Consider the following 13,767-nt stretch of genomic DNA (forward strand, 5'->3'; position numbering starts at 1 on the left):
ATTTGAGTAACCTAGATGAGAGGATTATTTCAGTATTTATCATTTCGGCAAATGACTTAGATTTAGATAGCACCAAAAAAATAGTATGACAAAATTAACACATAAAAAATGACTAAACTAGTACTAATTACAAAAATAAAATGATTAAATTATACTAAACTCTTGTCCTAACTTCACCAATCGTAACTTTGGTCATTAAATTCAAATATAAAATAAAAATACTATTTAGAACTTGAATTAATGCAAATTTTACTATTTTCTTTTTTTTTGGTGTGCGGTAATATTTCAGAATGATAAGGTATTTTAATATTAATTTAGGGTATTGTCTTTTCATATGCTAATCTATATTATAATAGTTGAGTTTTTGCTCATTCCCCAGCGCGCGTCAGCGTTTTGTGGACTCTACTTTTAAAAAGTGTGAAAAAATGTCAAGTTCATGGCTCGAACCCGAGTTATTGAGATATAAACACCAACATTTATACCACTAAGCTAACTGACATTGATGACCGAATCTAATATATATTTATGAAGGTCGGAGGTCCTTGCTTCTTCGGCTTCCTCTGAGGATCGGACCTACAAGTGTATTATGGGTTTCATTTTTAATGGAATTCATCACGTTATATGGAAAAAAAAAAGCTCAAGTTTGCAACAATTATGGTTTTCCTATATTGTAAATTGTTGTCGTTTAACATGAGTTGGGGTTCTTTTCATCATTGTTTCAAACAAGTCTGAGTTATAGAGTTGCGCCGTGTGTGTTCGTAATCTATTTTTTCACCGGTGAACTCTTCCTGTCCCCATCTTAAATCGCTTTAGCATAAATCTTCCTGATTTGTAGCCCATCTGTAAACCATATATATATGATTCTCATCTTTGATGAATCCAATATGCATCTCCACAAAACTCATTGATTCCTCTTAGCTTTAACCATCTTCTAGAAAATGTTTCTCCTTGCCTCTCCAGTTTCTCAAACCGGCGTCCCGGCGTCCGTCACTCAACATTCGAGTCTCTCCTTCTTGGCCGTAGTAGTCAGAGCATAGCATCTGGCTTCCTCCGCTTCTGGGATTCCCTGAACTTCAAGAAAGACAAGGAGTTTGTGGGAATCACGGTTCTCATCCTTGATGAAAAGGTAAGTTAATCTTCAATCTATCACACTTATTTAACGTAATTATTTTAATTGATTTCCTAATTCTTAGTTGAATAATATTATTTGCAGATTTTGTGATTCATGGGTTTACTCCCGTCGGACGTGCTAGCCATTACATGCCATCTTTGAAAGAAGGTTCCATTGTGAAAGTCGATCATTTTGAGGTTGCTAGGTGCTCAAGCATGTACACGATAATTGATCATCCATTCCTCATTCATTTCATCTCACTAACCATTATTGATGAAGTCATCACGGGTGCTCCTGAGATCAATCTCCAGTCAAGATTAGAATGTTCGACAATTGCCAAGTGATTACGAACATAAACCTAGAAACTGGTAAACATAGCATATTTGGCAGCTCCAAGCAAGATTACAATCAGGCAAATTCAAGTGGAACGACATACCAACAACTGAAACTGGTAATTAGTCAAAATCTTATCCCATATTTTCTTTATTCTTAAAAAATCCACTGTGTTTCTGATCTATTTTTTTCATCTACGCAAATTTAGCCTCTGTCATGGATAGCTCTCTCCCAAGGATTGCATTGACTATGGTTTCTGGGAAGAAAAAGATCTTGCTCCTGAAAAACTGTGACAACCCTGTCGTAAGATTTTAGATTGTGCAGAACAAAAAACCTTGATTTTTTTTCTATTTAGTATAGTGATAGTTGTTGACAATCATTAGTCATTTGCCAATATGTTTTTTATGCGGCATTTCAGAACTCTCCATTCCAAGCGGAACAACAGATGGAAGCTAATTTTTCTCGAAGCTGCTCGACTTCAAGACAAAATCAGAAGATAGATGTTGGTGGGAGGTTGATCAAGGGAATACTTCGGAGAAGTGAGACGGCCTAGCCAGACTTTATCTTTTGTACAGCCTGAGCAAAGAGTGGAACCCACAAAACATGAGGGAAGAAAAAACAAAACAAGAAATTAACATATTCAGACCTTCTCTCTTGCATATCTAACATTTGGCGCCGACGAAACTTAACACCCACGGCAGACGAAGCTGATGCAAGTAAACCTCTCATCAATCATGCTTAAAATCAATCTACGTTTTTCAATCTCACAAACTAAGAAACAATTTTACCTACATAAATCGGGAAATTAGTGCCCACATTCCCGACATAGAGAAAAAGAGGAGTTGAAGTCCTAACAGTTTCTCAGTATCAGACTAAACCACATATTCAAGGCCCAGTTATTTTGAAACTCTAACATTTTAAAGTCATGCTTTTAAAAAATCTATATATTGGGCCATATTTCAGACTTTTTTGTCAACCCCAAATCATCTATAACAATCTATAACAAAGTCCATAAAAAATATATATAAATAAAATAATTTCCTAAGTATGTAATTCTAAAAATGTTATAAGTTTTTTAAAATATATTACAATTCTATGTTTTTCTAAAAACAACTGGTGAAATAAGAGGAAAAATTTATTTTATTGTTTATTTAAATTGTTAAATTTTTAAATCCAAATTTATTATCTTTTTCATGCACTATTTGATTTATATACAAACAACTACCTAAGTAAACACTAACAATTTCCATCACCCTCAACTTTGAACATATAAGATATAAAAATATCAACATATGACTTCGTCGTTCATTCTTATATCAAACTCATTAACCTATGTAATTTCCAAAGTCTCATCCATCACATTATAGACAAAAAAACAAAAAAATAATAAAATTCCGTAAACAAAACTATACAATGCACCTATAATGTAGCCGACCCCGGGCTTGCGCGGGGACTATGTAGCTAGTAGTCTTAATAATGCAGTAATGGTGTTAATATAATACAAATTCTAAAAAAAAGAGTTACATAATTGATTATTTTGTCATGATACTTTAACATATTTAGGCCCTTTACACTTGAAGTGTATTATATGCTTTATTTTTGGATTTTGGCTGCTTTTGTCGGAAGGAAATGCCTTTGAGTAAGAAAGAGATATCGTGATGGTTCGAACATTTAGTTAGTTGCTTTAGTTGTTACTAATTTATGTTTATTGGGTATTGGGCTTCAATAGTAACCGTAAGATAGGGTTTAAGCTAATTTGATCTAAGGCTCTTAATAACATAAATACAAATCATAGAAAAAGAGGGACAAGATAAGAGAGATTTTATGGTCATACTTGATGTCGCAGTATTAAACTTGTTGTGTCAGGGTTGCAGTTTAGAGAAGAGAGATTAGGGCCAGTGATCATGTGGTCAAAGAATTTATGAATAACAGATCGGTGGGTGGTGTGGTCAGGATTTTCGTTGTGAAAAAAGAGGTTATGGTCAAAGTTGGTGTGGTTAGGGTTATAGGTTTTTGCACATTTTTGGTTATGGTCAAAGTTGGTGTGGCCACTCCGGCGTCTCCTCTGTCTAACAACATCAGTCCAGCGTAACCACGTCTTGTCTCGTCCTCCACCATCAAGCTTTTCTGCTCCTCCATCATGCTCTGCCACCGGCAACGAGGAGAACAATGATTCGTCACACCACCACCAGCAATTCGTAAGCCATCACCTTCGGTTATAACACCACCATTTTTCTAGATCTGAAAAAATTAATAAATCTAAAAACAAAGAAGTAAAAGACAAGAAACAAAAGAACATTAAATCTTACGATTGGTAGTTGATACTTACTATGTCTTTGATTTTTTTCTGTGATAAAGATGAGAAAAGGAGGAATAGAAGAGAAAAAAGATGAGAGATGAGAAGAGAAAAAAAAAATAGAATTTCGATAGTGATTTAATCAAATGAAACCTACTCATTCTGGTTAGAATTGAAAAGGTAATTTAGAAATTTTATTACCTGGAAGTACACCACAAGCATAAAGTATGCTAGAGTGTTATGAGAGAAGTGAAAATTATGTTACACTGTAATTAAAAACAAACACCAGTTTTTTTACTTGAAAAAACAAACACCAGTTGCATGAACTTAAGTAATACATGATTGCATACTCTAAATATTAAAATTTAGTTTTACTACGCCAACAAACACAAACACCTAATGTTTGGTAAATTACACAATAAACACAAGAAAATATTGTATAACCACACCGAGAAAAGCAAAAGTACAAAGAAGCTAATATGATTTCTAATCAAACATGGCTAAAACTTAAATCCAATTTTAGTGGATGAGGCTATGTTTTTTTCTGGGTGTAATGGATGAGGCCAAAGTTAATGGTGAAAATGGAATTAGAGCAAACAAAGGAATATTTAAATAGTATTTGTTGACAGTTGAGTATTTTTGAATTCTACATGAAAGATGTTAGACCATAAGAAATTGAGATGTCTTCCCGTTTTTTTTTTTTTTTTTTTTTCAACCGGTTTTCATTAAAACAACCCAAAAGGGCATGTTTACACAGATCAGGTTTATAGTCATGGAGGCCCAATACAAAATATAAAATTACAACTTTAAACCCTTAAAAAAGACCGACAATTACTCAAGACGTGTTTAGTTTCTAATATCTTAGTGACACGTATGTCGGACACGCGGCATCCATGAGTAAGTTGGAAACGCCGGCACCGCTCCACCACTAATCCTCCGTTGTGATGCTCCTCCGTCTTGAGAGACTATGGTGTCGTTCTTAGATTTGGAACCTCGTTCTTCCCAATCTGAAGGCACTTTCCATCCCAACCGCGACCTCCTGAGCAGAAATGTCTTCTTTCACCATTGATTAAGACCAGGGAAGCTTCAGTTCGCTTGAAGAGAGAACATTTGTTGGACCGCTACTGCGCCAACTCTTCTTGATCTCCTTCAAAGTGACTGTAAAAATCCATAAAACTGTCATCTTTCGGACGGATCTCAATGAGCCCTTGTTTCCCCATGGCTTCTGCTATCTTGATCACTTCTTCATCGTAAGTGTATGCTTCTGGATCAACCACCACAACCTAAAGAAGCAGAGTGTCATTAACAGCAATAGTGAGAAGCTATGATGTAAAGGATGACTGCCCATAAATTAGCTAAACACACTAAGCACCTAGAGAAAATTTATACACCAATAAAAGTAGGAAGAGTGTCATACTGAAGTCTCAAAGCTATAAACTTGTAGATATGACATTCATTCACAAATGTCCAAACTAACCTGTCTGGTGACAGCATCAAAGTCAAAAACTTTGGTCGGGCTGCTCTCAATCAAGTCAATCTTTTCGTCGTCTGTCAAAGTGTCCATCATATCTTCATTGATAATAATGTCAGGCTCATACATGAACGTAACAGTGGCTGCAGGAGACCATTTAGCGTGATCTTTCCCGATTCATTTCCTCGCTATCGCCCTAAGCTTCAGTTCTTGTCATAAGAGGCTAAATTACAAAGGAAGACTGATTCTCTGGAGAATTGTTTGAAGTGAAACGGTAAAAAAAAAAATCCGATCAATTGGTCATCGGGATTCATATAAGCTTCAATGGAAAGTGATTTAAAACGTTTTTCATCGAAGATAAAAGAATTAGATTGAAGAAAAGCTTCGATGAAAAAGCAAGTACAACACAACAAAAACACATCGCCAAAGCGAAAGCTTATGATCCGCAACGGAAAAGGATATCGGCTAACCCGAAAAGGATCTTTATATTACAGCAAAAGACAAAAAGAAGAAAAGGGGTAGCGACCGGCGGCGTAAGAGCACACCGGCCACCGAGCACAATTCAGATTTGGAGACCTAGTGAGATGGCAGAGGGTTTAGAGAGAGAAGAAGCTTTTTGGCAGACTTGCTTGTTTACTAGATGTCTTCACGTTAATCATTCAAATTTATAGAATCGGATTTGTCCATTTGCCCCCGCTGTTTCGACGTTAGTGATGTCGTCAAACAAGTAATTGCATTAGCCATTGAAGTGATGATTCTAAGGGGGATTATTAGAATCAGAATTTAGAAGGAGTTAAGTGATTTTAAAAGTTGACAGATGATTCTTAGAAGTTAAGTAGAGTTAACAAATATTTTCCAAATTTCTATCAAATACTTTGAATTGACTTTTGTAGATTTTATTGATTTTTATGGATTTGCATAATATATTATTTTCAAAATATTTCTTCTTATAAAGCAATGTATAACAATCTCTTCAGAACATTTCCAAAAACAAAATCTCAATGTAAACCATATATACAAACATCACGTAATTGACACAATGATACCCATATCTTCTTCTCTTCTCCTTCTCCTTTTCGTGTCCAGCTACATACATGTATCTATTTCTTCTGGCCATTATTTTATAGTTCTTTTTATATTCTGTAAAATAAGAAACTATAAAAATATAATGAATTACAGATCATGTGAGTTTAGTTGATTCACCATTATTGAATTTGGTTTGATGTGTTCACGTGAGTTTAGTTGTAATATGTGCATGTTTTTCTTATTACACAGATTTCTAAAATCTTATGAGAATAGATGATATTTTCAAAGTCTAGTCTTAAAAACATAAAGAATTCACCTCCCAATAACAACAGAATTCAATAGAATGATAAAATCCATAATAACTAAACTTTATGAATAACAACGGATTTGAATGGAATTTAAAAGTTTAAAAACAATAGATTTTGATAAGATTTTTTAAATCTTAAACCAATAACCCCCAAGTGTATTGGCATTAGATCTATAGCCAAATTAGTACAATTTTTTCCCTCTTATTTCGAAACATAACCGTTCAGGTAAATGGCATCGGTTCTATAGCCGGGTCATGTCATAAACACATGGAGCAAGAATAAACTTTAGTCTGAATCACATAATAACAAGATTTAAGAAGGGATCAGTTTGCAGGGGCCAAAACAGAAGACCACCTGCTTCATAAGTAGTTATCTAAGAAGAGTGTCACGCTACGGTAAAATAGATTGCCCTGGTCCAAACATAAACTCAAACCCGAAACAAACTGGGGAAAACATGGAGCACAAATTAAACCACACGCTCATCCTCCGCGCATATGTGCACCTAGTTCGCCAAACTGATCATCAGCTTCAACAGTGTCGTCTGAGAGACGGACTGCATCGAGCTTCTGCTTCAGGAGATCTATGGCATTCAGTACCAGCTGCGAAGCCTTCACTGCACCTGTGGATTCAACAGTGAATATAAAACTGTCATCTTTCGGACGGATCTCAATGAGCCCTTGTTTCCCCATGGCTTCTGCTTTCTTGATCACTTCTTCATCGTAAGTGTATGCTTCTGGATCAACCACCACAACCTAAAGAAGCAGAGTGTCATTAACAGCAATAGTGAGAAGCTATGATGTAAAGGATGACTGCCCAGAAATTAGCTAAACACACTAAGCACCTAGAGAAAATTTATACACCAATAAAAGTAGGAAGAGTGTCATACTGAAGTCTCAAAGCTATAAACTTGTAGATATGACATTCATTCACAAATGTCCAAACTAACCTGTCTGGTGACAGCATCAAAGTCAAAAACTTTGGTCGGGCTGCTCTCAATCAAGTCAATCTTTTCGTCGTCTGTCAAAGTGTCCATCATATCTTCATTGATAATAATGTCAGGCTCATACATGAACGTAACAGTGGCTGCAGGAGACCATTTAGCGTGATCTTTCCCGATTCCTTTCCTAGCTATCGCCCTAAGCTTCAGTTCTTGTCCCCGTCTCAGTTTCACTATGATGATTCCCCTGAAATTAAAAGAAAGAAACAGTCGGGAACAAAAAACTACTAAATGAAAAGACCAAAACAATCAAAAGCAAGAAGATTCATGCATCTAAAACCATAAAGGAAGCATTTTTCATCACTCAATTATTCTGATATTGTCCGAACACAAACCAAATGGATGTCTTTTTTATCAGGGTAATGAGGTTAATTCTTTAAGACAGAAACCCTTGTAACCGAATCTGAAAACCTGTCCTCTAATAACAAAGTCAATATCACATTCCTGTTAACAAAACGGATGAAAAAGGAGATACCTTTGCTCGCTTGAATCAGCTCCCGATGAATCACCGAAATCAACAGGAGTAACAGTAGGATCAGCGCTGTACAGATCCTTACTAGTAACATCTAGGGTTTGGTCAGTGACACATTTAGCGCTAAGACGAAACTCAACAGAGCAAAACTCGCACTGTCCGTCTCCGTCGCAAGCATCGCAGTCTCGAGAGAAGCGCATGCTCATCGCACGCTCGCTAGTGAGAGGGATGAGACCTAACCGATGAGCAATGAACTCATCGTTGAGAACAGAGGAATTAACCTCGATTTCGACCAGATCGATTGCGACCGTGGGGACCTCCGAGATCATAACGCGACGGAGAGCGTTCGCCATGGAGACATCGGTGTCACGAAGCTCGAACTTGGCGTAGTCATCTTTCAGCTCACGGATCTTCACCTTTGGGAATCTCTGGTAAGTGGCACCACTGTCCATCTCTCTAGCTTTTTAGGGTTTTAGTCTGAACAATCCGGAGAGAGAGAGTTTCTTAACTTTCTTCGCTGAAGGTGAAGAGCTAGAGTGGTAGAGAGAGAGATAAGATACAGCAGTTGTTTAAAAGTTAGGCCTTTGGGCCTGGTCTTTACCGCAGCTTTTTGGGCCTGATATATTGCTTTCTGCACTTTATTGGATTCAAAATAGAGACTAGAGTCAAGGAATAAGGTTGTGCAGATTGCATCCACGGTTTTTAATGGTTGGTCTGGTCTTTCTTCAATAACTATGAGTTTAACTGAAAAAGAAGGATATGGGTAGTTTGGAGCCCTCAGGCCAGGTTAACGTCGGTGTTTAAATTAGATCAAATAATAATTGTCTTTGTACTTCTTGAAGGGGAGACTGAAGAATTTTTTTGTTCATTTTGTATATGCGGAAAATGTATCTGAGAATAGGAGAGAATTATGGGGTGGTATCAAGTTTCATCAGGATTCACCGATGTTCAGAAATAAGAAGTGGATAATCATAGGGTATTTTAATGAGATATTCGATGGGGAGGAACATTCAAGTTATAAAGATTCATGCATTACCATCGTAGGAATGCATGAGTTTGATAGTGTTGTTCAACACTGTAGACTCATGAATTTGGGCTATCAAGGACCTAAATTTACTTGGTGTAATAAGCGTGAATCGTTTTCTGGTTAATGAGATTTGGTTGAATCAGAGAACTCAAGTGTATGGTGTATTTGAGGCCGCAAGCTGTTCAGATCATCTTCGAGGCAGATTTCATATGCAAGCAGATCCAGCAGGAAAGCACAAAGCTTTCAAATTCATCATTAAGATGATGGAAGATTATTGGAAGGATACTCAACCTTTGTTTTAGTCAACATCTGCCTTTTTCGATTCTTAAAATCATCCAAAGCTTTAAAACCTCTGATTCAAAATCTGAGTAAAGAGAAATTAGGAAAACTGACAAAATTTATTAATTTCATAATTATTTTAAAATTACTTAAGAATATAAATAAATAAATAAAATAAAAGTATTTAAAACTATGTTATTTGAGTTATTTAAGTTAATTATTATTAATATAATTATTAAATTATAAAAGATGAAACTTTGAATTTAAATTGGTGAAATAGTGTGTTAAATTTTATTAAATAAAATTATTGAAAAAATTAAAAGAGACATGAATGTTCAATAATTAGGCAAAACAAAGATAAGATGATGTGAAGTATTAAAAAGAGAAAAGAGAGTATTGAGTTTACAAACTATTGTACAGTCTTACACAATAAGTGATGCTGGTGACCGCTTCAATTATATATAGTCAAAAAAATAATATATATATATATATATATATAATAGTGATTATTTCGTGCTCATGCACTGGAATAAATGTTTACAAAATAATCAAATCACTATAATTTTAAATATTTGCTTTCATTGTTTATAACTTTTAAGTAATTTTATAATTTATATTTATGATGAAAAAAAATTGTATTAAGCAGCATTATGTTTTTATGCATGGATATAAATATTTACATGTTGGTTTATAAGGTTGAAATTATTTTAATTTATATTATGAAAATAATATTGTATAGTATCATTATATTTTCTTCTTAATTAGATATGTTATTTCATGTATAATTATTTGGATTGGTTCATGGTATGTTGATCTCCATATATTGTAAAATTAAACAATAATTTTTAGTTAAGGTATAATATTTTTTTATTTTCTTAGCTTCATTTAGTTCGATTCATCTGCTAAGAGTTCAAATAAATTTTCTAAATTTTATAAAATTTGATATATGTTGTTTTGAAAATATAGAAAAAAATAAAATGTTGAAGTTGCATTAACTAACATAATCTATAATATTTTAAAAATTCATGTACATAAATATATAGATATTTTATTTATATTGTTTTGGGAAGATATAAACAAAAAAAAATCGTTTTACAAATAGAAAATCTATATATTTACTTTTTTATTGATTATATTGTTTTATAAAAATGAAATTTAAATTAAAAAGGTAATCAAACTTTTATTAATAAAACAGAAAATAAAACAATTTTTAGTAATGGCAATTGAGTAAATTTAATTTATTAAAGGTATTCATGTAATTCAGTTTTGTGAGAATTAACTTGAGTGCGCCATGTAAGAAACTGACTTCTCAAATAATATTACGGAGATACTGTTGTTCAAAAAAAAAGATACTGTTGACCAAAAAAACAACAAAATATAAAAAATTTTACGCTCCAAGACACTTTGTATCTTTGGATTTACTCTCTAAGACACATTGCACATGTGACATACTTCTTCTTTAGTCATTGTTTTCTATACCCTTATGATAGAGTAAGTAGGAAAACCAAACCGGTCTAAATCCTATTCATCAGTTTACTAATTGTACCAACCCTATCTCTAATTCAAACTCTCAGATTTCTCTCTCACTCTCTCACGATTCTCTCTCTCTCTCTCCAACGCCTCTTTGCGGCGATTTTCTGTAAACCCTAGATCTAAATTTTTCACCGTCTCTCCTTCCATCTCCTTCGGTTCTTCACAAACTCCGTCACTCCGTCACTCCGCCGTTCTCTGACATCCGATGCATTTATCGCTTCCGTAACACCGCCGTTCTCAGAGATCCGGCGCCGTCATCTTCTGCACCTCCACATCAAGTCATGCAAGGTTCGTTTTGGTCTAATATACACCTCTTTTGTTCAGATACAGTAGTATATGTTTATATTACATCTTAATCGACACTTTTAGGGTTTTTGTTAATGTTTTTTTCAAACCCAGAAAATCGATTACATAGTTTTCCTTTTAGTTTTTTTTTTTAAATTTATTCCCTCGGTTTTTACAGGCAACAATCAACCGGACCACCGTCTCCCACCGTGACTATTCGCCACCAACTGTTTCCCTAGTGGACGCCACAACATTTACTCGAAGCCAGAGCTTCTAGCTTTCATCCGTCATGTTCTTCGCGACACCGAAGAGTTCAAGTATATTAGAAGCTCTTGCTTCGGGAAGCTATTTGACCTCCCAGCGCGTCAATTTCCGTCTTCGGGTAAATTGATACACGCCATGTTGACCAGACAGCTAGTCTGTGGAGACAAACACACACTCTGGTCTGTTTTCGGAAGCGATCCAATCAAGTTCGGCCTCCAGGAGTTTGGCACCATTACCGGTTTGCCTTGTGGAGCTTTCCCTGTTGGATACACCCTGGATAAAGAAGACCATTCTACAGCAAACAAAGACCCTGATTGGATCAAGTTGATAGGGAAATAGAGATTCACAACCATTGCTAATTTGCGTCACAAGCTAGAGACCGACAGACACATGCCAGGGCGAAAGAAGCTACAGCTTGCTTTGATAATAATAGTCGATGGTGTCCTCATTGCTCATCAACAAACGCCACGCTCTACTCTGAAGTACGTTAGAATGGTCCAAGACGTTGACGCTTTCTGCTCACACCCTTGGGGTAGAGAGTCTTTTATCAAGACTATTGCTTGCATGAAGCCTCCGAAGTTCGTTCCTTTGAAATGTGAAGACCCAATCGGAGTAATGGTTCAGCTCCTCAAGCAGGAGACATTGAGGCTTAGAGGATTCCCCCTTGCACTACAACTCCTTGCATACCAGGCGGTGCCAAAACTAAAGTCAACAATTTCAATCCCGTTTGATTCTCGTACAATTATGGACCTAGACGGCCCCAATCTTCCTTTCCACCCAGCGCCCAGCGCAATCGATATTATAAGGGTTGAAGCCGACCCTGATGTAAGTTATATACTCAACGATATACTAACTTTCTTTATATTTTGCATGGCTGTTATCTTCTGAAGATTTTGACATTTGTGTTAATGTTAATTTGGTAAACTCCAGCTTCAGGTCACATCGCTGATACCAATAAATAGCCAACCACAACCTGGATGGGGAGTTTGGCCTGATGTCTCCAACGACAACCGTGTGTCATACATGGAGCAACTTATAGCTGACCATCGCCCCTTCACAAACGACCTTTGGCATGGTGGAGTCACATCTGAGCCCTTTATCACTACTACTACAAATGATGAAGATCAACCCAAAGCTAAGAAGACCAAGCCGGAAGCACCTCCAAAAAATGCCTACAAGCCAAAACCACTCACCAAAAAAGTTCTCAAAGCAAGGAAGACATCAAAGAAAAAAGACACGGTCCGTAAGCAGAGACACATCAGTAGCTACTTTCATGCCGCGGCTCCATCCAGCACATCAGAAGACAAAATACTGGAGCTCCTCTCTGCAATTTCAGATCAAGTCTCCAAGCTTCAAAAGGAGTCAAAGCTGCTTCGCAAATTGCTTAAGAGCAAGAAGACTACAACTTCTTTAAAGCGCTCTGCCTTCAACACTCTACTCGGAGAAGGATTGGTAAAGAAAGGCAACACTGCTCTTGCACACAAAGGATGTCAAACTGAAGCAACAAACATCAACGTTCCTGTCTCTTCACACGATGTATGCCACACAGAGCTAAAAGCTGATTCCTCTCACCATACGGTAATGTTATTTATATGCTACTTCTTGTAGGTTCCATTAACTGTGAGGCTTTATCTACTTAATTTGTGTGTTTTCCTCACCTTGTCACAGTTGCAAGCGCCTATGGAGGAAGATCACAGCCACTCGCCGGTCGTCAGACAATACGCGGCACAACTCTACGGCTCAACTTCTCACAGCAAGTCCACAACTGGTGAACCTGTCCACGCTACCTCCGTCCACGCTTCACCCATCCATACCTCACCCATCCATACCTCACCCATCCCTGCATCACCCATTCATACCTCACCCATCCATAATTCCCAAACACCTTCATCCCCCATCAGTGTTTGTTGGGGTCAAAAACGGTTACGACGAAGTTGACGTCCAAATCCCCGAAGAAGAAAAACGTAAAAAACTTCTTCGAAAAATACTCTTTCGAAATAGATTCTTCTTTACGAAAAGCTTTGCGGAGGAAACGCGAGTCATCGGACAAGAGCCCGAAAAGGATCGTTACGCAGCAACCAAACACGTGCTCCGCTTTCGAGCCAAGGCTCAGTCACTACGTAGCGACCGAACGTCCATTCCGCTCGGTCGCTACGTAGCGACCGAGCTGTTGGTCGTTACGTAGCGACCGAGCTCTTCCGAAACGTCGATACGACATCAGTCCATGCATTCTCGTCTACCCTTCGATGCTATCTCCCGAATCCCGTAGCGAACCCATCTCACGTTCCCCGCCATTTCTAAGTTATCAATCAAACTTTACCGTAAAAACCGTGGAAAGTTCATTCTTTATCGAAAGAATGAACTT

General features: G+C 36.6%; 1 protein-coding gene across 1 annotated transcript; it reads right to left on the bottom strand.

The window, feature by feature from the left end:
• Positions 1–6,802: 6,802 nt before the first annotated feature.
• LOC106301164 (DNA-directed RNA polymerases II, IV and V subunit 3) lies at positions 6,803–8,555 on the bottom strand. Its single transcript, XM_013737507.1, has 3 exons — positions 8,018–8,555; positions 7,492–7,729; positions 6,803–7,297 (listed from the first exon to the last, which is right to left on the bottom strand). The coding sequence occupies exons 1-3, from the start codon at positions 8,464–8,466 to the stop codon at positions 7,025–7,027; spliced, it is 960 nt and encodes a 319-aa protein (XP_013592961.1). The 5' UTR covers positions 8,467–8,555; the 3' UTR covers positions 6,803–7,024.
• Between the last annotated feature and the right edge of the window lie 5,212 nt (positions 8,556–13,767).

Source organism: Brassica oleracea, chromosome C7, assembly GCF_000695525.1.
Source record: "Brassica oleracea var. oleracea cultivar TO1000 chromosome C7, BOL, whole genome shotgun sequence".
Lineage (NCBI taxonomy): Eukaryota > Viridiplantae > Streptophyta > Magnoliopsida > Brassicales > Brassicaceae > Brassica > Brassica oleracea.

What these genes read in the sequence shown, in the direction of transcription:
- LOC106301164 (XM_013737507.1), bottom strand. Translation starts at nt 8,466, where the DNA reads ATGGACAGTGGTGCCACTTACCAGAGATTCCCAAAGGTGAAGATCCGT. An exon ending in GCTGATTCAAGCGAGCAAAG is followed by an intron (nt 7,730 to 8,017) that starts GTATCTCCTTTT and finishes TTTTAATTTCAG; the next exon opens with GGGAATCATCATAGTGAAAC. An exon ending in TTGATGCTGTCACCAGACAG is followed by an intron (nt 7,298 to 7,491) that starts GTTAGTTTGGAC and finishes CTGCTTCTTTAG; the next exon opens with GTTGTGGTGGTTGATCCAGA.